At 42.6% G+C, this 20,505-nt stretch overlaps 1 protein-coding gene across 1 annotated transcript in view; it reads right to left on the bottom strand.

The window, feature by feature from the left end:
* Positions 1-20,505, bottom strand: part of PTPRJ (protein tyrosine phosphatase receptor type J) — a 154,914-nt gene that overhangs the window by 7,511 nt on the left and 126,898 nt on the right. Inside the window, exons 10-22 of the mRNA XM_019743598.2 lie at positions 20,027-20,296; positions 17,819-18,109; positions 14,586-14,717; positions 12,914-13,124; positions 12,679-12,803; positions 11,524-11,611; positions 9,678-9,719; positions 9,115-9,123; positions 8,921-9,008; positions 6,679-6,769; positions 4,512-4,585; positions 4,272-4,406; positions 2,582-2,701 (exon numbers count right to left, since the gene is read on the bottom strand). Coding sequence (XP_019599157.2) covers positions 2,582-2,701; positions 4,272-4,406; positions 4,512-4,585; positions 6,679-6,769; positions 8,921-9,008; positions 9,115-9,123; positions 9,678-9,719; positions 11,524-11,611; positions 12,679-12,803; positions 12,914-13,124; positions 14,586-14,717; positions 17,819-18,109; positions 20,027-20,296 — 1,676 coding nt within the window. The remainder of the gene's footprint in view (positions 1-2,581; positions 2,702-4,271; positions 4,407-4,511; positions 4,586-6,678; positions 6,770-8,920; positions 9,009-9,114; positions 9,124-9,677; positions 9,720-11,523; positions 11,612-12,678; positions 12,804-12,913; positions 13,125-14,585; positions 14,718-17,818; positions 18,110-20,026; positions 20,297-20,505) is intronic.

The following is a 20,505-nucleotide window of genomic DNA, read 5'->3' as shown; positions in this document are numbered from 1 at the left end:
GAAGGTTCCGGGAAGTAAAGTGACGTCTCCAACACTTACTCCAGAAGGAGAAGTCCCTCATCCTCTGATTTTGAGTTCAGACCTCTTTCCTTTTCCACCAGTTTCCTGCCAATAGCGTGCTCACATTCTTACACCTACACCTCCTTAGCGCTTCATGAAACCCATCCCTGAGCCCACCTGGGAATGTCACTGACTACAAATAAATTTACATAAACACAAGTATGGGGCAAGAACTGCCTCATAATTCACACCTTCCAAAGAATCTAATAAAGTGATAGGCAACTAGCAAGCACCAAGGAAATATTTAGAATTGTAGGCATTTGAGAAAGGAGCCCATCCCCCAAAAAATCTATTTCAACATCCAACAGATGAAAGAGAGTAGCCCTTGCTACAACAGTTTGTTATTCACAAACTGGTTTCCTACCATGGACGTGAAGCACGGACCTTTAATGACCAGAACTCCGCCCAGGCTGAGCCATTCCTGTCCCTGATTCAACTGGACTCAGTATGCCCACAGCTGGGCACTGCCCTCACCCGCGTATGCCTACATCTGGACTGCAGGCATTTCCGTCAACTTTATGACAGCTACCCGTGAAATCTTATTTACTTGTATAAATGCATATACGTTATAAAAGCAGTGCATTCACATTATTCAAAATATGAAAATCAGTAAAGAAAAAAGGCAGAGAGAGGGGAGAAAGTACTGTGAAGCCTCATCACACACAAACACAACATTCACAAAGTTAACCAAAGTATTCATCCAAAGAAAGAAGCCAGCCAGGAGAGGTAAGAGAGGAGAAAGCCAGACTTTTCAGTATTATCTCCACTGAGGGGCAAAGAAGCCCAGGTTAGAGATGGCAGTTCCAGGAAATGTTTAACTCTGTCTGTTATGTTCCCGCTTTTCAAGTGGAAAACATACACATGCATTTTCTGTAATCAAAAGGTACTATTTTACTAAATGCCATGTGAATCTCCTGGAGATGCAGTCAGAGCTCTTAACACACACTGAATGCGGCAACTCAGTGCATGATAAGAGCTCTGACTGCATCTCCAGGAGAGGAGCTGAAATATTAATGGAGGACAGAGCCACTGAGACACAGCAATGAGTAAAGAGTTAATACTTAATCTACTGCACTGCATCCATGACTCAAAGAATCTTCAAGGACAAGTCTCATAAACTAGAACCTAACCCACCAACACCCCCGTATGATTCAACTCCATAGAATCTGCTTCCAGGCTTTTCTTTTATGCGCTCCTCATAATACGCATAAGATTTTATCTCCTAGTATAATTCACTTAATTACATTCTAACATCTCTGCATGGTAATTATATAGTCTACATAGCTCACTATCATTTCTAATAGCTGAATAATGACACAGTGACTAGATAACCTATAGTTTAGTAATCCAATCTCCAAAAGCTGGATATTTGCATGGTTTCCAAATCTTCCCTCCATTACAAATAATGCTGAGATTCATCTTTACGAATAATAAGCCTTCTTCTCTTGTATTTCAGATTATTTCTTTGGGACAGATTGTCAAATTTGGAATCACCATATCAAAGGGGAATAGACATTTTTTTGTATGTCCTTGATATAAACTGCAAAGGGTTATACCAATTTACACCCTCACCAAAAGTTATCAGTGGCCCTTCCTGACACTACTTCTACTGTGTTTCCCTGAAAATAAGACCTAGCTGGACCATCAGCTCTAATGTGTCTTTTGGAGCAAAAATTAATATAAGACCCAGTCTTATTTTAATATAAGACCAGGTTTAATATAGTATAATATAATATAATATAATATAACATAACATAACATAACATAATATAATATAATATAATATAATATAATATAATATAATACCAGGTATAATATAATATAAAAGAATAGAATAGAATACCAGGTATAATATAATATAATATAATATAATATAATATAATATAATATAATATAATATAGGGTTTCATATTAATTTTTGCTCCAAAGGATGCATTAGAGCTGATGGTACGGCTAGATCTTATTTTCAGGGAAACACAGTACTTTTAAACATCCTTAGAAAAAGTAAGGACACATAAACTGACTTCTTAGAGTGCCTACACAATATAATTGAATTTGTTTTCATAACTTCAGGGGACAGCAAGGAAGGCCACGTGTACATGCCATGGAATCCTATTAATGAAACTGTTGTCATAAACTGTTCCAACAGCTAATGGCAACTCTTGATGTCATATTTCCAACCAAATAATCCCAAATGGCTTTGGTTTGTAACAAAAACTCTATGAGTAAACCCCTTGGAAGTGGGAGGACAGGAGCTACTGATACGGAGCCGTGCTTTTCAGGTTCATGATATTCAACAATAACTTAGGAAATTCTCCTTAAGAAAGTAAAGCTAAAGGGCTGCCTTAGAGTATATATAAATATGAATTGTTTTATTCTGTAAAGAGGAAAGCCAAAATATTTTTTCGGGTGCATTAAAAAGTATTGGTTAATAGCAACAACCTAAAAAGTATCGCCCCCCCAAAACAATTAATATATGGTAATTTTCTATGAGACCTAACCATCTTGACCTCTTACTTACATTTTTCACTGTAAAGTCTCTGATGGTCCATTCAGGAAGAACAATTTCTGATGTCATTGCCACAGTTATGGCCCCGTAGTCCTGAGGCTGCTTGGACGGCCAGTACTCCTCACATTTGGTCTAGAATGAAATTGCATTTTTATACAAAGACTCACATCACGCCATCTGTTATCACAAAAGCCTCACAGGGAGACCAGATATTGACAACTGGTGTTAGGGACTAAATCACTCCTTTAGTTGGGTTCTGTTAAAATTGGTTTTCTTAGTTGTTTGTTTTACAATTGTTACCAACTCTTTTTAAATTGGGAGGCTTTCATAAAAATCCAGATTTCTAGCTTCTCTTCAAAAATCAGATCTGGCCAACACTGAGCCCCCGTTTCTGCATGAAAAACACACACACACAACCTTCCCAGGTGTGCTTTACTACAGATGGTTCCCGAACCTGGTTCGTTATCTAATTCACCTGGGAGGCTTGTTTTGCTTTAAGAACAGATGTCTGGGTCCAAGGACCCATTTAAATTCATCTTCGTGTTCTCCATTAACTGTACTACGTCATTTTCATTTGTCTATAAGAATGTTCCTTGCGCGAGACCCTGGGCTGAAGAGCACCATAAAGTTTATTTGCATTCATAATGAATGTTCTTTCGTTTGCAACAACAGCCTGTTCTCCTGATGCAAGAAAGGGGTGCAGAGCCCAACCTTCTGTATCACAAGAAATATGAAGATAGGAACCATCTCTTACTGTTCTTTGTTACCTCTCCCTCCTCCATCCCTAGCCCCTAAACACAGGACCTCACACATACTTGGGGCTGGAAACACAGGTGGTCAATTCAAGTGAAACAAAGAACATTAAAAGAAATGACACCTGACAGGATTCCACTGTCACCTACGATGTGCTACTCCAGGCGTGTCCTGGAGCAACAGAAGCAGCAGCCCCTGGGACCTGTCAGAAAGGCCGTTCTCGGTTCCCACCTCAGACCTTCTGAATGACAAACACCCCCAGGTCTGAGAGCCACCAGCTAAGGGCCTCGAGTCCTGCCTATTCTTCAAAGAATGAATCTACCTACAAACCTATTCACAGAGCAACATGAGGTCCTGCTTCTCGGAAACAGGATTTCTGAATTTAGCATGTGTTTTCCAATTCTCCTCAAATGCATTTATGGAAAGCTGGGATTTTATCACTAGAAGGAACCTTATTTTTAATGGAAGTGGCTGGAGGATTTCAGGCCATCACAGGGGAGAGGAAACTGCTGAGCTTTATCTGGGGATAAGTCAGATTTTGCGTAAAGGGTTCCAGTGCTAAAAACCAAGTTTGAAAATCACAGAGTTGGTCGAATACCCCATCTCACAGATGAAGAAGCTGGTTGCATAGCGACACGATGGGTTTTTGCCCATTCACAGAGCCGAAGGAGGGCGGAGCTGGGAGTTTTTCCACACACAAACCCAACTCCTTCTATTAACCAACTTTGATATTTATCCACCCAGGAAGGTAATGATAAAACAGGGTTTTTTTAAGATTTTTTTTTAACTTTTCACTTAGCAGAGAAGAAGACAGAAAACAAGTTTCTAAGCATACAGGTGCTAATGTTTGGGTTTGTTTTTTTTAAAGACAAATGGTTTTTAAGATACCCTTCCTCCGCAGTAAAAATGAATGAATGAATTTAATAATAATTTTTTAAAATATACTTACCCTTCCCTGTTCAACACATTTGGTCAACATAACAATGGTATATACATTTTTCTCCCAAACCATACGCCAGAAATCTTTCAAAGTGTTGGGCAAAGGTCCTTGTGTGGCAATAAAATCTTTCTTGGAATGGTAGCCCTAGAAATGGAAAGCAACACGTACTCAATGGCAACGAAACAGAAAGAGGAGCTCTGAAGATGTCACGCCAACCAGCCAACGCTATGAGCACATCTGCCTACTTACAGGCATGTAGTTGGCGTTGATGTAGTCATCAGTTGAATGGGTCTGGACTGAAAGTTTGACACGGGAAATATCATCTGTGGAAACAAAGAAGGTCCCCATTAGAAGCAAATGTTCCCAGAGAGTTGCATACAATTAAAAGGAAGTAGAAAAGGTCAACTCAGGGGCTTCTGTCACACATTAAGGTGCATAGGTTGGCATTTTGTGTATAGTACCATATTTAATCCTGACAGTCACCCTATGTGACCATGGCACTGAGAAGTTAGGTGATCACTGGGCAGAGCTAGTAAGTGGCAGAGTCAAGGATTAAATCCAGGCAGTCTGGCACCAGCTCTTACATGTGCCACATGGCCTTGTCAGATGAAACAAACACACTGCTATTAGCATCCTTGGGTGTGAGCCATGAGCCAGGCAAGGCCCTAAGCAATCTTACTTATTCCTCAAAACCACCTGCAAGCTTTTATGCCCACGCCACAGATAAAGAAACTGAGGGTCCAGGAGATTAAGTGACTTCTCCAAGCACTTACATCTGGTGACTGGCAGTCAGAATTCAAACCTAGTGCCCTTTCCACCATGGCAGGGTAGATACCCAGGTTAACCTTTTGTTTTTTTCAGTTTCACGTGCACAAAACAACATAGTGATAAAACATTTATACGCCTCATAAAGTAATAACTCCAATAAGTCTATTATCCATCTGACATTGTACATAGTTATTAGAGTATTATTACTCATAGTTATTAGAGTATTACCCTATGCTGCACTACATATCCTTGTGACTTTTTTTTTAATTATAGTTGACATTCAATAATATTTTATATTAGTTTCAGGTGTACAGCGTAGTGGTTTGACCTTTACATAATTTATGAAGTATCTCACAATTTCTCTATTCTCATAAAAAAGTTATGAAATGACAGTACGAAATTCAAGAATAAACTGAATGTATAAGACTGCTATGCGTGAGAGGGTCTAAAACACAAAATTCTCACGTTTTCTAAAAACTGTCATCTCAAAAACACACATACAAACTTGCCCACTCAAGAAAGGAAATGATAACCTTAGACTCAAATGTCAGGCTGAGCTGTAAGCGGCACGATCTCTGGCTCCCTGACTTTGCACACTCTCTCATCCTCCCCTGGACAAAATATATAAGAGTTCTAAACCCAGTTACCAACGTGAGTTTCAGCCTAAAATCTTCAGTACTCTGGATCTCAAATTTTCCAAAGACAGTCATGAGAAGAGACCAACAATTCCAAGTTAACCCTAGAAGAGCAGGTCCCACCAGCTCAGTATTAAAAGCATTTCTCTCAGAACGTGAGTCAATGTCTACTGTCAATACAAGGGAAGAAAATGAAGAGAAGGAACCACTGGGAGCTAGAAAATACTGAATCTAAACAGAAGGTGACATTTTAGACCAGGAAAGAAAAACCAGCTTCAAATAACAAAAAAGACAACGTTTCTAAATGTCCTAATGCAAAAATTATCAGTAGAGCCTATAAATTTCAGCTGAATCAGAACATAGCTGCAATCTACTGATCTTTCTGTGCCTGAATCCCCACCTAAAAGAAAAACTACAAAGAACTCTCTATGGAGGAGGGTTTACATTTCATCTTAACAGATGCTGTAATATATAATGCTCATTTTAAACTCAATTTTTTCTGTTATGCCTATAGGTTAGGGTTGCAGACATTGTTTTCTCAAAAACAGGAGTGAATCCAAATATAACTCATATTTAGCTGTGCAGTGTTCTCAGCCCACCAGACACATGTCTGGACAAGTAGAAAGTTACTCCCTGCCTGTTCTCCTGTTCCTTCATTCCAGAACTACATTAACTGAAATAACGGGGCTGAAGAGATAGAGGGGTTAAGAGCCTATGCTCTGGCCTTGTCCCTGAATGAAAATGACAGATCTGGTCCAAGCTTGGTCCTGCCATGACAATCTGTGTGACTTTGGACAAGCCACTCTGTGCCTCACTTTCCCTACTTCATAAGGTTGTCATGAGGACTGAACTCAATGGAACGTGCCTAAATGCAGTGCTTAGCACCCAGTAGGTGACTAATGAATGGTTGTGGAAGTGGCTAGATAGATAGTATCATGATTTCCTCCCTTCTACTGTTAGAGCTGCAATGGGCAGTGACAAAAAGAGGAAGATCGTGTGGAAAAACAACTTACAGGGCAGAACATTATTATAGCGATTCTTTGCTCTATTTTCAGCCAGTTCAGCTGCATATTTAGGTAGACTAATTCCAACAAGCTTCAGATCCTGAAAACAAAACAAATGAGTCGTATATTTAGTTAGTGTTCAAATACTATTTACACCAAGCACACAGTCGGACAGAGTAAAGTGGGAATGCAACATGACGACTGTAGCTAGCTAGCATGTACTGTTATAGATCACATATGCCCTATCTGATATATAGGAAAGTTGTTAAGAGAGTAAATTCTAAGAGTTCTCATCACAAGAAAAAAATTTTTTTCTATTTTTTCTTTCTTTTTACAATATCTATATGAGAAGATAGATGTTAGCCAAACCTACTGAGGTAATCATTTCACAACATATGTAAGTCAAACTATCGTGCTGTATGCCTTAAACTTATACAGTGATGTATGTCATTTATTTCTCAGTAAAACTGAGGGGAAATAAATAAATATATTCAACTTATTGTTTGTAATTATACTTTAATAAAACTGTTTTTGTTTTAAAGGGGGAAGGCAGGGATGTTATAGGTTAAATTATGTCCCCCCAAAAGATATGTTGAAGTTCAAAATTGCAGCACCTATGAATGCAACCTTATTTGGAGTTACGGTCTTTGCAGATGTAATCAAGACACAACGAGGTCATACTGGAGTAGGCCAGCCCTTCATCCACTATGACTGATGCCCTTTTAGAAGAGGAAAGACGCAGAGCCAGACACACAAGGGGAGACAGATATATGAAGAAAGAGACAGGTATTGGAGTTATGCTGCCACAAGTCAAAAATGCCTGGGCTTCCAGAAGCTGGATGAAGCAAAGCAGGATCCTCCCCTAGAGGTTTCAGAGGAAGCGTGGCCCTGCCCAACACGCTGATTTGGGCGGCCTGGCCTCCAGAACTGTGACAGAACAGTTGTCTATTGTTTGAAGCTACCCCCTGAACTATGAGAGAACAACTGTCTATTGTTTTAAGCCACCCAGTTTGTGGTACTGTGTTATGCAGCCCTTGGAAACTAATGCAAACGTCAAAAGAAATAGACAATTGTTGTCTTCAAGGAGCTTACAACCTGGGACAGAGATGCAGACAGAAATAACTAATGATACAACAAGGCAGAATTAAATAAACACAGGATATTGGTAACCAGCACCATGGCACAGGAGAAACAGGCATGGAGACACGGAAATCAAGTCCTCCTAAAGGCACCAGAAAAAATTTTATAGAGGAGGTGGCCACTGAGCTGTGCTTTGAGTTGTACAATAGGTTGAATGGTGGCCCCAAAAAGGACACCTCTCCGTCCTAACCCTACAACCTGTGATGTGACCTTATTTGCAAAACAGGGCTTTGCAGACGTAATGGATTAGAATCTTGAGATGAGGTCATCCTGGATCATCCAGATGGGCCCTAAATCCAGTAATGGTGTCCTTATCCCAGGCACACAGAGAGAGGCACAGGAAGGAGGAGGAGGAAACAGGCAGAGACCAGAGTGAGGCAGCCCTAAGCCAGGGAACACATGGGGCCACCAGAATCTGCAAGAGGAAACGAGGGATTCTGCCCCCAGAAGCTTGGGAAGGAGCTCAGCCCAGCTGACACCTTGATTTTGCACTTGGTCTGGCCCCCAGATCTGTGAGAGAATACATTTCTGTTGTTTTAAGCCACCATTTGTGGTCCTTTGCTTCAACAGCCACAGGACACCAATACAAATGGTGCGTAGCACTTCAATGGAGGAGGTCACGCTGCAGCAGGCAGAGTACATGGAAGGCAATGTGTGTGGCCGTTCTGCAGGAGGGGCTCCTGGGTGGTTTGAGGGCATATGGGGCTCTCTCCACAGGACATCACATAATCCTCCAGGACCCACCTCTGCCACATAGCCATCAGCCCCTGCCCGCCAAATCTCCCCTCTGGTGTCTTTCCAGTTCATATAGCCTCCTAATGACTGTACTTAATAGCCCTGCAACTTGAATTCACAGTTTCTATACAGTTCTGCACAATCTTCAGGTATGAACAAGATTAAACATATAATCCACTAGAATCGAAGGTCCATCTAAGTGTTCACAAGCAACAGAGTAACAGTGTGACCCCAGGGGGGACACGGAAGAGCCTGTCTCCCCACTAAGAGGGGCGTCGCTTAACCAGAGTTTCACCATAAAACAAAAACGGGCAGCTTTCCAACTTTCAGGGAAAACATAAAGCAATGAAAAACATTAATATTTACGACCACGTACTTCGTATTCTTCTGCAAACCCACAGTTGGAGTCAGCTTGCTGTTTCTTAAAGTAGGACTCAAAATTCTCCACTTTGATTAACTTGGATCTAAGAAAACAAAACAATGTATTGGGTTTTTCACATTCAGTTACTTCACACTCAGAATAGAAAAATACAAGTTATAAAAAAAAAAAAAAGCAAAGCGCTTACTCACTTTTTAGGTCTTCATCATGGAAAGAGAAAGAAAAAAAAAAACAAGCAATTAGAAAAAATAACTTAACCATGCCTCTGAAGATGATAGTAAACATCTTCCCAAAAGATGAAAAACTACAGTATAATTTTGAGGGGAAAGAGAAGTTGGGGGAGGGGTTGTATAATGTTATTTACAAAACTCTGAAACATGCAAAGGGAAATCCGACTTCTAGAACCTGTGATTGGCGTTGTGGCTTTGAGCAAGTTCTCTGCTCTCAGATCTTGGTAACCTTTTTTTAAATCACAAAATATATATTTATTGGTGAATTATTGGTAGACTATTGCAAGTGTGGTTCTGCTTGCCACAGCAGACCATGGCAGGAAGCTAGCTGCAGGAGACCAACACACACAGATTCCCTGCAGAATCACAAAGCCAGCAAGGCGTCTGGATGGTCATGGCCAAAGGTGTCAATCAGGAAACACGATAGCAAGTCCCATCAAAAATTCTCTAGATAATCACTGAACAGGTGGGAGATTGAATGTCTTATAATAAAGCTCATAAGTCTAAGTAAGTAAGAGACTTACTTAATTTGAGAGAAGGACACTTCATTGTTCTTTGCATCTTTCCTGTTTTCAAAGAAAAAAATAAAGCATTAGACCTAAACGGTTAATTGTGTGCTTTGTCTCTTTCGTGTATCTCAAAATGCCTTTTCCCTGGGCATTAGTTCATATACAAAACTAAATCCGGCTCACTGATACTAAAATTAAGTGTCTAAGTAAGCAGAAAATGCTGATTATAACTCCGTGAAGTTCCTTTCTTTTGTACTCTCTAAAAGTATGTAAGAATCTTACTCCAGCAGCTTTTAGGCCTCTCTTTACAGCATTGCCTTACTGTAAAGTGAGACTCTTTATTTCACACTCTGCTTTTGAGAAAGCCTTTCTAATAAGTTAATGGGATAGATGAGAAAATATATCCAGCATAGCCAGGTAGGGGGGCATCTGGTGGTCTCCTGCATTGTTGGCTAAACCTCACACTGGTGTTTAAAAAGAACTTTCTGGAAGGCAATTTGGCATAAGTATCAAAATGGAAAGCATGCCTACCCACTGACCCAGCAACCAAGCAGCTTGGAACTTAGCCTAAGGAAATAATCATGAATGTGCCCAAAGATTTAGGGACAGGGATAACTGTGGCAAAAGAAAAAAAAAATTAGGAAACTGTTAAATAATATCCATACAGCTCAATACTACATAGCCACTAAAACGAAAACAAAATTAAGCTGTCCATGCTTAAGTGAATAAAGCAGGCAATAAAACAATATGTATACTATGATTCCACTTGTGTATGTATGTGTGTAAATATTTGTGTGTGAGTTTTGTAATCACATCAGAGTGAAGGGTAGTTTTGTGTGGGTGCTGCAGTTATGGACTACCTATTTTGTTTGCTCTTCTTTTCTGGTTTGTTTGGTGTTTTGTTGGTTTTTTTGTTTGTTTGGTTTGGTTTGGTTTTGCCATAGTATGTATTAATTTTATTTTAATAAAAAATAATAAAGCTGGTTTTGACCCCTGTCTTGCAAAAACAAAGATGAGAAACTAATTCAAAAACTGGCACCCAGGCACTTCCTGCCAACTCAATAGGGCAAGGTGGCAACAGAAGAACCAGGCATAACCACATTAGAAAGAAATAAGAAATGAATCCCAGCTGCTACACAGGCTTCACACATCATACGGTCAGGCAAGAGGGCAGCCACGGAAGAGCAAAGGCCAAGTTCAAATCCATTTCCACACTTTCTACACTCGGCTTCTTCCTGACAGCAGAGTGTATGAGGCCTGCCTGACAGACACCCACAAGTGAGAGCATTCACAGACAGCAGAAATGCAGGCACACAGTAAGTGCTCAAAACAGAGTTGCTCTTTTTACTATTTAACTACGCCAAATGGTGGTGATACAGATTAAATGATCATAGCACACGAGGCACAAGGCATTGTGGGAAGCGCTTTATTTAATGCTCTTTGGCGTTACGACTTAGGCAGTGTTATTATCCCCACATCACAGATAAGGACTCTGACAACGCTCAGCTCCCTCACAGCTACTTAGTCAGAGACCAAGCGAGTGTTTAAACTTAGCTAACTCTCACCCAAAATCTCTTACCACCAAGAAACTGCTTTGTGAACTAGAAGGCACCGTTTGCAAGCAGCACCCTCCACGGCAGTGCTTCCTATGACCTGATGTCAGGGCTGGGATCTGCTCTAAAATCCTCCAGCTCGGGGGCTGAGATGAAATAAGACTGGCCAGATAGTCAAGACTGTGGTTGACAGGGACATGGGGGCTCATCACACTCTTCCTTCCAGTTGTGCAAATGTCTGAAATTTTCCATAAGAAAAAGCTCCCTTTAAAAAGTCGGGTATTATTATTAATATAAACAATAGTCACCTTTTCTTCCTCCAGAAGATGAAGCCTCCAACAGCCACAATAACCATGGCACCAAAGATACATCCAAAAACTGCTCCACAGATGACACCTGGGAAAAATCCAAATGGGAGGCACTTGAAGTGGTGTGTTTACCAACAACCGGAAGAGCCCTCGAACCAGAGAGGGTGGGGTGTCTGTGTCATGTGCAGACACACAAACATACACACACACACACACACACACACACACACACACACACACTCTTAAATACGTTTGGACCTAAAACCAGTCCAGGCATTTGGAAGTCGGGTTACTTATCCCCAGTCCACCACTAAGTGGAGGTCCTGAGAAAACCACTGCTCCTCTCCAGCTCTCAGTTTCCCCAACTGCAAATTTAGGGAACCATGTTCCATCTCATTCCCACCACCTCTGACCTTTTGGGACAAACACCCACATACAAGCAGAAGTACCCACAGCACCATGCTCAGGTGACATACGTAAAACCCATCTGTTTACTGGGGAAGGGTGTGGGGACTCCCCAAACTTCACATCTGTGACAGGAATTGTTTCCTGCAGCCGACAACGAGACAAGCTAACTAGCCAGGTGGTCCATGTGTCTCTGGCCTGAAGGTAGGGGATGTGCCCGCCTTGGGTACCTGAAGCTCCTCGATCACTCCGCTCTGTGTGATCAAGGCGGGCACATCCCCTACCCTTGCAGCACTTGATTAGGAGTCTGAGATGAGAATGTCAGGCCTGCCTCTAACCTGGTGCAGCCCTGGGCAAATCACTGGTCCTCTCTGGGCCTTAGCAGCCTCACTTCTAAAAGGAGCTGGACAAGACGGTTTCTGTGGCTCCTTCAAGGCTTCTATGTACTAAAAGTACATTGTATGTCTGGCACGTGGACGCACAGATGACCACACCGAGAAAAGAGAACTAAATGATGTGATGATGTGCACACTGACGCCAACTGGCATTCCGAGGGGGGGGGGGGCGCGTGGGGACCTCAGACGAGGAAGCTGAGCTGGGCCTTCCTGGCCGAGTGATGTCTCAACTTCTGAGAGGAGAAACCAGGCACTCCAATGCTTTTGGGGCCCAGCACGCATGCAGACACCCAGCTTTCTCTGGACACTGCAGCAAAAACCCACTGAATTGCTAACAGTACTATTGTTGTTCTACCTGGATCCTGGGGCAAGAAAACGGCCTCTGAATAGCGACTGAAGGACACGTAGCTCCCAACCCCATCTATGAGTCCGTCCTTGTTAGGGTTAAAGGTGATGTTGGTGAAGCCGGCCACACAAGCCCTGTGGGACAAGAGGAAAAAGAGGCAGCTGAGATGTGTCCAACACCCGGGCCTGTAAAGCTTTGCACTGAGGAGACTCAGCCCCAAACAACAAGAACCAGGAGACGTTACCGATAGCGCCCCAAGGGCTCCAGCTTCCCGTTGTAATAGCTGTGCGTTGTTGATTCATTCCCAACATCAATTTCATATTTTAAGACTTCAGACAAGCCCTGAGAATGTCTCTTTTCTTCTGTTGTTATGAGGTATGTCACATAAGTATCCGAGGCTCCTTTTTTGAAATCTTCATACGTATATCTCAAAGCATCTGCAGATGGTTCAACAGCTAAGGCACACAGAAGAGAAGTCATTAAGAAAAGTAAATGCAAACAAATTAAGTCTCCCACACTCACGTTGACACTGGGTGACAGGGATGATAGCTGTCATCCTTCAAGGATGCTCTCGATGTCAGGCATTATGTGTATTAAATTCTAAGTGCTTTATTTACATTAACCCATTGAATTCCCATGGTAATCTCATCACATAGGTTTATTATCCCCATTTTACAGATGGAAAAATGAAGGCACAGAACGCAAAAGGATCCAAGGCCACACTGCCTACATAGTAGAGTTGTATTTCTAACCCAGACGATCTGACTCGAGCGTGTGGTCTCATCCACCACAGGCTGGTATTGGTCAGTTTGGTCACTATGCGATATTGTTTCCCTCATTCAGCAAAGGTCTGAATGTGGAATTTGCTGAAAACTTTCACAGCAAAATAACTAGGGGCTTGAAACAGACCCAAAATGAAAGATGGAAAGAGAAAGAAGAGGAAGAAGAAGGAGAGAGAGAGAGAGAGAGAGAGATTGCAACATCACTTTTTGAAATTTTGCCACAGGTTTATGACAGAAGCAAATTCCTGTCTCCTGTGGTCCCCACACCCTTGGCAGAATTTTAGCTCCACCTTCCTCCAGGAGATGAAGACAGTATCACAGGCTGAGAGGCTGAGAAGGAGCTGCACTGCATTAGTCACTTTTTTTTTTTTAAATCACCAAAAATAACAAAACTTGGCATTTTAAAAGCAAGCCCTGTGCAAAGCACCCACAGGCAGCTGGCAGAGACACCTTCAAATCATCTTCTTCTTACTTTCAAAGACTCTCCTGGAGCCCTTTAAGGAAAAGCAGCCTTTCACCCACCTCCTCTCTCAGCTATGAGGGTGCCCTCTGCAAGTTCCCACTACATATGCAAATCGTTTTGTTTTCTTTCAAGAGAAAGTCAGCCTTTGACTATGATTTGTGCGTGTGCATTTGTGTGTGTGATAGGTAGAGAGAAAGAGAGAGTTGGTTAAGACACATGCTGCCAATTTAAAAACCCTGTGTTATAAAATAGACGAAAAATCTAGATCAAATATCAGCAAGTTAGGGTCCATGGGCCAAATCCCGCCAGCCATCCTTTGGGTAAATAACGTTTTATTGGAACAGCCACACTCATTCTTTATGTATCGTCTATGACTGCTTTCACATTACAACGGCAGAGTTCAATAGTTGCGACAGATATTGTAAGGCCTGCAAAGCTTAAAATATTTGCTGTCTGGCTCTTTACAAAAAGCTTGTCAACCTCTGACCTAAAATCATCAGGCAAATGGCTTACTCCGTCCCACCTCCATCTGACTGCCAATCATAGGCTACAGTGTAAAAACTGTATTTGTATCTATAATGTACCTTAGTGGGCACAGAAATGGCACCCAGTCACCATATCACTCACTGGCTATTTAACCTGTAATGAACCCCCCCCCCCCCCCCACTTACCATTCCCAGTGGTGAGAATGAGAGCGTAGGCTCTGATGGGTCCATGGCTGGCTTCAAACTCACTGAACTTGACCTTTACTGAATTGTGACTGACAGATGTAATATTAGGAGATTCATCTGGAGAAGGGGGGGCTGAAACAGAACAAAACAAAATACATGATCATCCAACATCTAAAACCAAAGCCGGGACAAAATTACTAAGTAGAGAATTTGCTGCAGTACCCTCTTCCAGTTCAGCCCTTGTTCTGGAAGCCTTATGCTGGGCTCATGCAAAGCAAATCCAGAAGCAAGGGGCAGGGAAGGGAACTGGTGGGGCACCCGCCTAGCTCACTTCAGTGGGTCCAGCCACATCCCTGGGGCAGCCTCCAGCACACAGCCCTGAGGATTGAAGACAGCCTGCCTTTTCTATCTCCCCCGGCCCCTCCAGACCCACAGGGGTCAGGTTTCTTACCCTGAGAACTGGGGCAGGACAAGGAGGCCAAGAGAGGCTGTGTGGGTGGAACGCGAAGGTGGGGACTTGGGCTTCCTCTGAGACTGGCCACATCCCTGCTCTACGTCCTCCACATTAAAACCCTCATTTTGCTGGGGTTGGTTTAAAATGCCACCTAGAGAAACCCAACTGACCCACTTCCAGAAACCAGAAAAGCCCACACAGGACTGTCCCATGGCTGATCTTCATAACAATAGGCCTCACCTCCCTGAGGTAAGCGTGTGAAGCCCCTCCCTGAATTAACACAAAAAGAAGAAAACTCTGAATTGAAGAAGATCCCTCTCCACACACACTCTCTACATAAACTTGCCTCCCACAAACAGTTAGAGAGCTTTCATTATTATGTTTCACATTCAGGGAGACTAAGGAAACTGAAACTCAAACCACAACGCAATTCTCCAGACTTGCCCTGTCCAATATGGCGGCCATTTGCCTCACGTCGCTAGTGAGCACTTGAAACGTGACTAGTCCAAACTCAGATGTAGAGACATGTATAGACTGGGTGTCAAAGACTTAGTGCAAAAACAGCGTAAAACATCTCATTAATAACACTTTACACAGATTACGTGTTGAAATCATAACACGTTTAATAGACTGAGTTAAATAAAATGTGGTCAAAATTCATTACAATTGTTCCTTCTTAGATTTTTATATGGCTCCTAGAAAAATTATAATTATACATGAGGCTCAGTTTATTTTCTATTAAACAGCACAGAAAACCATGCTTCAGCAAACTCTCAAGTGAGTGACAGCATTGGCCAGTTGGAGGCGGTGTCCCCATGTCTAATTGTCAACAGTCTCAACAGAGCCGTCCTAACAAGGCTCCCACATTTCCCAGCAGTGATAGGCGGCCTTTCAGCCCGCCAGCACCCCACCCCAAGACTGTCAGCTGGCACGCTAGCTCACCCGCCTCCAAGCCTCGAAACCCTTCCTCTCACTGCTTATCTCAATCCTATGCTCCAGGGGCCCTGCCTGCCTTGCTCACCACAGAGCCCTTTACCCGGACACGCAGTAAGCACCAACCAACGTTGGCTAAAAGACTATCATTCCAACTCTCCTGCCAACACTTCCTACCTCTCTCAGAGAAAACTCAGGCTCCACTTTTACATTAAATGAAAACCATATGAAATTTGTACGTAACAATTCAAGCGAGGAAAGGGAGCTACAGATCAAAAGTGAGAGAATCACCGGACTAAACAACAGTGGTCATTATCCAACCCTCCCACATATTGTTCAGCTTCAGAAACAACTACCTCTGATAAGCTCCTACTCAGCCCTGGGCCCTATGCTCTGCCTGGAGATATCAAACCAGACATGCTTTCTGTTTCTCAGTAGCTTATACCCACTGAAGAGATGACATCATAAAACAGAGAACTACAAAAACCTACCCACAAGGTTCATGGTTTCTATTATGCTCTGGAGTGCTGCAGAAACCCAAAGGAGGGTGGCCCATCGTCCTGTGCAGTTGTGTACTACACAACTCCGAGGAGCCCCATGCACACCAGAGTCCCTAGGAATGGTGTCCCCTGGAATGGTGCAGTGCACAACCTGAGCAGCCATACGTGGCAGCTCTGAAGTGGTCTTTCACACACGTTATCTCATCTAATTTGTATAACAGTGTTGGAAGGAAAACAAGGCTCAGAAAGGTTAAGTAGTTTTTCTGAGATCACACCACTGGTAAAAGGCAGAATTTAGAATCAAACCGAAGTCTGCCTTTCTAAGTCTGAGGCTCTGTCCACAGAATCCCTTAACTACTTTCCAAGTGTCCCTGAAGAGGCTGTTTTTTTCTTATATTACAACCACTAATTCTTTAGAAATTGTCCACAAACACTCTGACACCCTAGAGGAAACATATCCAGGAGTCTAAAAGCATAAAGCAAAACCAACTCAACCAGGTCGACCTAAGACATATCTTTGGCAAAGACCATGGAGAGCAAAAGACAGATAAAAGTGAGCCAAATATAAGAAGCAATTCTTCCAAGAACAACAACCAAAAAAAAAAACAAAAAAACAGAGATGGTCATCAGCAGATTAATTAGGTGGATCACCTGTGCAGTGAGTGATCCTGTTTCCCAAAACAGCTGGGAAGCTTGTTAATATGGATTCTAGGGAAATGTGACTCTTGACTGAATATCTGATAATAGGGAAAAAAAGTATCGTTAAATTTTTAAGTGTGATGGTAACAGTAATGTGGTCCTGTTTGAAAGGAAGGAAAAAGGAATCGCTATCTTGGAGCAATACATACAGAACTATTTACAAATAAAATTCTAGAATGATCATGGCTGGTCGAACAGTAATCCCGTAAGGAGGAGGGATTTAAATGAAACCCAATTGGTCAAATGCTGACAGATGTTCAACTGGGTGATGATGGCTACATGGGTTTCTTTATACCTTCCTCTACTTTTCTGTATATTTGAATATTTCTATAAAAATGCTTATTTTGATGTAGAAAAGGAACTCACTACTTAGAAAATGTGGCAGTGAATTATTCTATAAAGCAAAGGAAACTTTTGGAATGTGAAAAATGAGCCCCGCTCACTCTGTTTTTTTAAACTAGATTTCTATAGAATTGGATTACTAGTCTATGCCAACAAAAATATTGTAGCACAAATTTAAAAACACACACACACACACACACACACACACACAACAGATTTCTAGGCCACACTTGCAGACCCACTGGGTCAGCCTCTCCAGGGGCAACCGAAATACCACCAGGCCACCCTGATGCCACAGAGCCCACCTGTGATGCCCGTGAAGCAGGTATTTAGAGCGGGGAGTGCCGTCTTGTTACAGGACAAGGTAGTGATATTGATATCATATGAGGTAGAAAAATTCAAATTTGTGACGTCCGTCCTGTACTCAGTGCTGTTATTCGAGGAGCAGCCCCCCAGGTTTATCGTTTTTTTCCAGTCTCCTCTGCTGATCTCCACCTGAAAGCCTGTGTTGGTACCGGAAGGGCAGGCCCACTTGAGAATCAAAGTTGGGTTTTTGGGGACCGCTTCACAGTGGAAAGAGGCCACTGGGGAAGGATCTGCAAAGCAAGTATAACACAGCATGAGATTCTAGGGCTTTTGCCTTTGCAAACATTAAACCTAGGGGAGCAGAAGCCTGGTCCATCTATAATGAGGGGACAGACACGTAGCAGAGGCTGACCTTGAATCGGGCATTACTGAACTACGTGACCTTGGGTCAGTCACCCAACTGCTTTGAGCCTCAGCTGCAGGACTGTTTGAGGATGACACACTGGCTGTCAGTCACCAAACTAGAAGAGAATAGGACTCCATGAGAGGTAGCTACATCTTAACAGTTTGGTGATAGAAACTTCTTCACCCATGCCATCTAATTTTGGGGATTACCGTCCCATTTTGCGGATGAATCAACTGAGGCTTGGAGAGGTTAAGTAATTGGCCTAAGAGGACAGGGCTGGTAAGTGGGGCGGCCAAAACTAGATCCCAGGTTTCCTAAATCCAAGTCCAGGACATTTTCTATACATACAACATGCTCAGTGATCAATGGTAAGTGGGATCAGTTTCTTCATCTTTAAAATGAGGTGCGATTTGTTTCTACCTATCTGAAAGCCAACAGACTTTTCTTGAGAGCCAACATCAAACTGATATAAATGGAAAAGTCAGTATTAATGTACTGAGAGAGAATATCATCATTACTTTCATGCTGCAGCATTTTAAAGCGGGAACAGCCCTCACCAGTGACCCAGTGGAACTCCCACCTTCTCACCTGAAGCCTGGAAAGGTAATGTCCACAATGCATACTAGTCCCACAGCTCCTATTCCATCCACCCCAGTCATCAGTGCTCTTGTGCACTTTTCTCCTGCTTTGGGCTGCAATAATTATAGCTAAGAGAAATGTCCGCAATGGAAGCTACCCAAATATCAAAGGTCGGAGTCTAGACCAGGTGGGATGGAGCCTCAGTTAGCACAGGTGATTCAAAGCTGCAGGGGTTGCTTCAGCCACGCCATGTGAAAGGTCAGAGGTCACTGAGATTCCAGCTCCTACACTACTAAAGAGGCTGATCCAAGGAGACCACCCCCTTCCAAATCAGCCTGAACACACGTGGATGGCTTTGTCTAAGGAAGGGAAAGTATGGGTGCAAAGAGGGGGGAGAATAAGGTGATACACAGGCCACGATCAGAACTATGAACAGAGGTCCTCATAACCTGCAAAACAGCTAAACATTCTCTTGATCACACTTTTTGTGGTGAAAGATACGGATGAAGAAAGGTGAAAAGCTGAGCACCCATTTTAACACTATCCTTTCCATCTTCTTAGTGTAAAAGCCAAACTATAAACTACAAGCCTAGACGTCAACCGTGCCCCAGCCATTATCCCTTGGGCCTCCCCTCCTACCCCCTCACCCTCCTGCTCTCGTGGACGCACTCCTGCCACCCTGGCCTGCGGCTCTTCCTTCAGCACAGCAGGCATATTCCAGCCTCAGGGCCTTTGCACTGGCTGCTTCTCTGCCTGTAATGCTCTACACCCTGATGTCCACGTGGCTGGATTTTTTATTTCCTCCAGGTCTTTGCTCAACAGCCACCTTTTCACTGAGGCCTTCCCTGGGCTCCTTCAATCAACATTTCATCTCTCCTTTCCTTGATTTTTTTCCCCCCTCTCTTTGGCAGTAATCATCGTCTAATAACTTATTTATCTTGCTTATTATATCTTGCCCACAAAAATAAAAGTTCCAGGAAAGCAGGAACTTATCTGAGTCATTTAAAAGTACCTGGCATACAGTAAGTGCTCAATAAATATTTTCTGAATGACTAAATGATGAGGGCAGGAAGACAGTATTAACAAGCTAATCGGATATTTCACAGAGCTCAGTGTCTATTATTACACACCACACAAAACCTGATAAACTAAAGTCTGGGGCGGACCTGCCTGCAGGGTCAGCACCACACAGGAAATCCCAGAGGTTCCTAGTGCTACTCACCTGTACAGAATGACTGCCAGCCAGGTGCCAGGGACTCAACGTCCCCCACTCGGGTGGAGATCTTTACTGTGTACGACGAGCCAGGGATTAATTTGGTGACTGTAGCATAGGTGGCACCTGTGACTTCTTGTGTTACCTTGCTGGAACTTCCATCCTTCTCAATAAGAAGGTGGTAGGTGTACGTGGAAGAGGCATTATCAACATTCTTCCAAGTGAAGGTTGCCGCTGTGGTGTTAGTATATATTTCAATGTTGGACACAATGCTGGGCCCTTGATTTAAAAAAAAAAAAAAAAAAAAAAACATGGATTAGCTTGAATTCTAGGACTATTTTATTTACTGCATCTAAAAATAGTCTGGCTCCTTTTGGGAAACAATAAATCAATCTAACATTGGCTGGCTCAAAACACATTCTCAAAAAGACTTCTCAAAAAGACATTCAGAAAATAAATTTTAAAAGACACTGAAAATAAATAATAAA

This window comes from Rhinolophus sinicus, linkage group LG06, assembly GCF_036562045.2.
Source record: "Rhinolophus sinicus isolate RSC01 linkage group LG06, ASM3656204v1, whole genome shotgun sequence".
Taxonomy (NCBI): Eukaryota; Metazoa; Chordata; class Mammalia; order Chiroptera; family Rhinolophidae; genus Rhinolophus; species Rhinolophus sinicus.
This window is presented reverse-complemented; position numbering and strand designations above follow the sequence as displayed.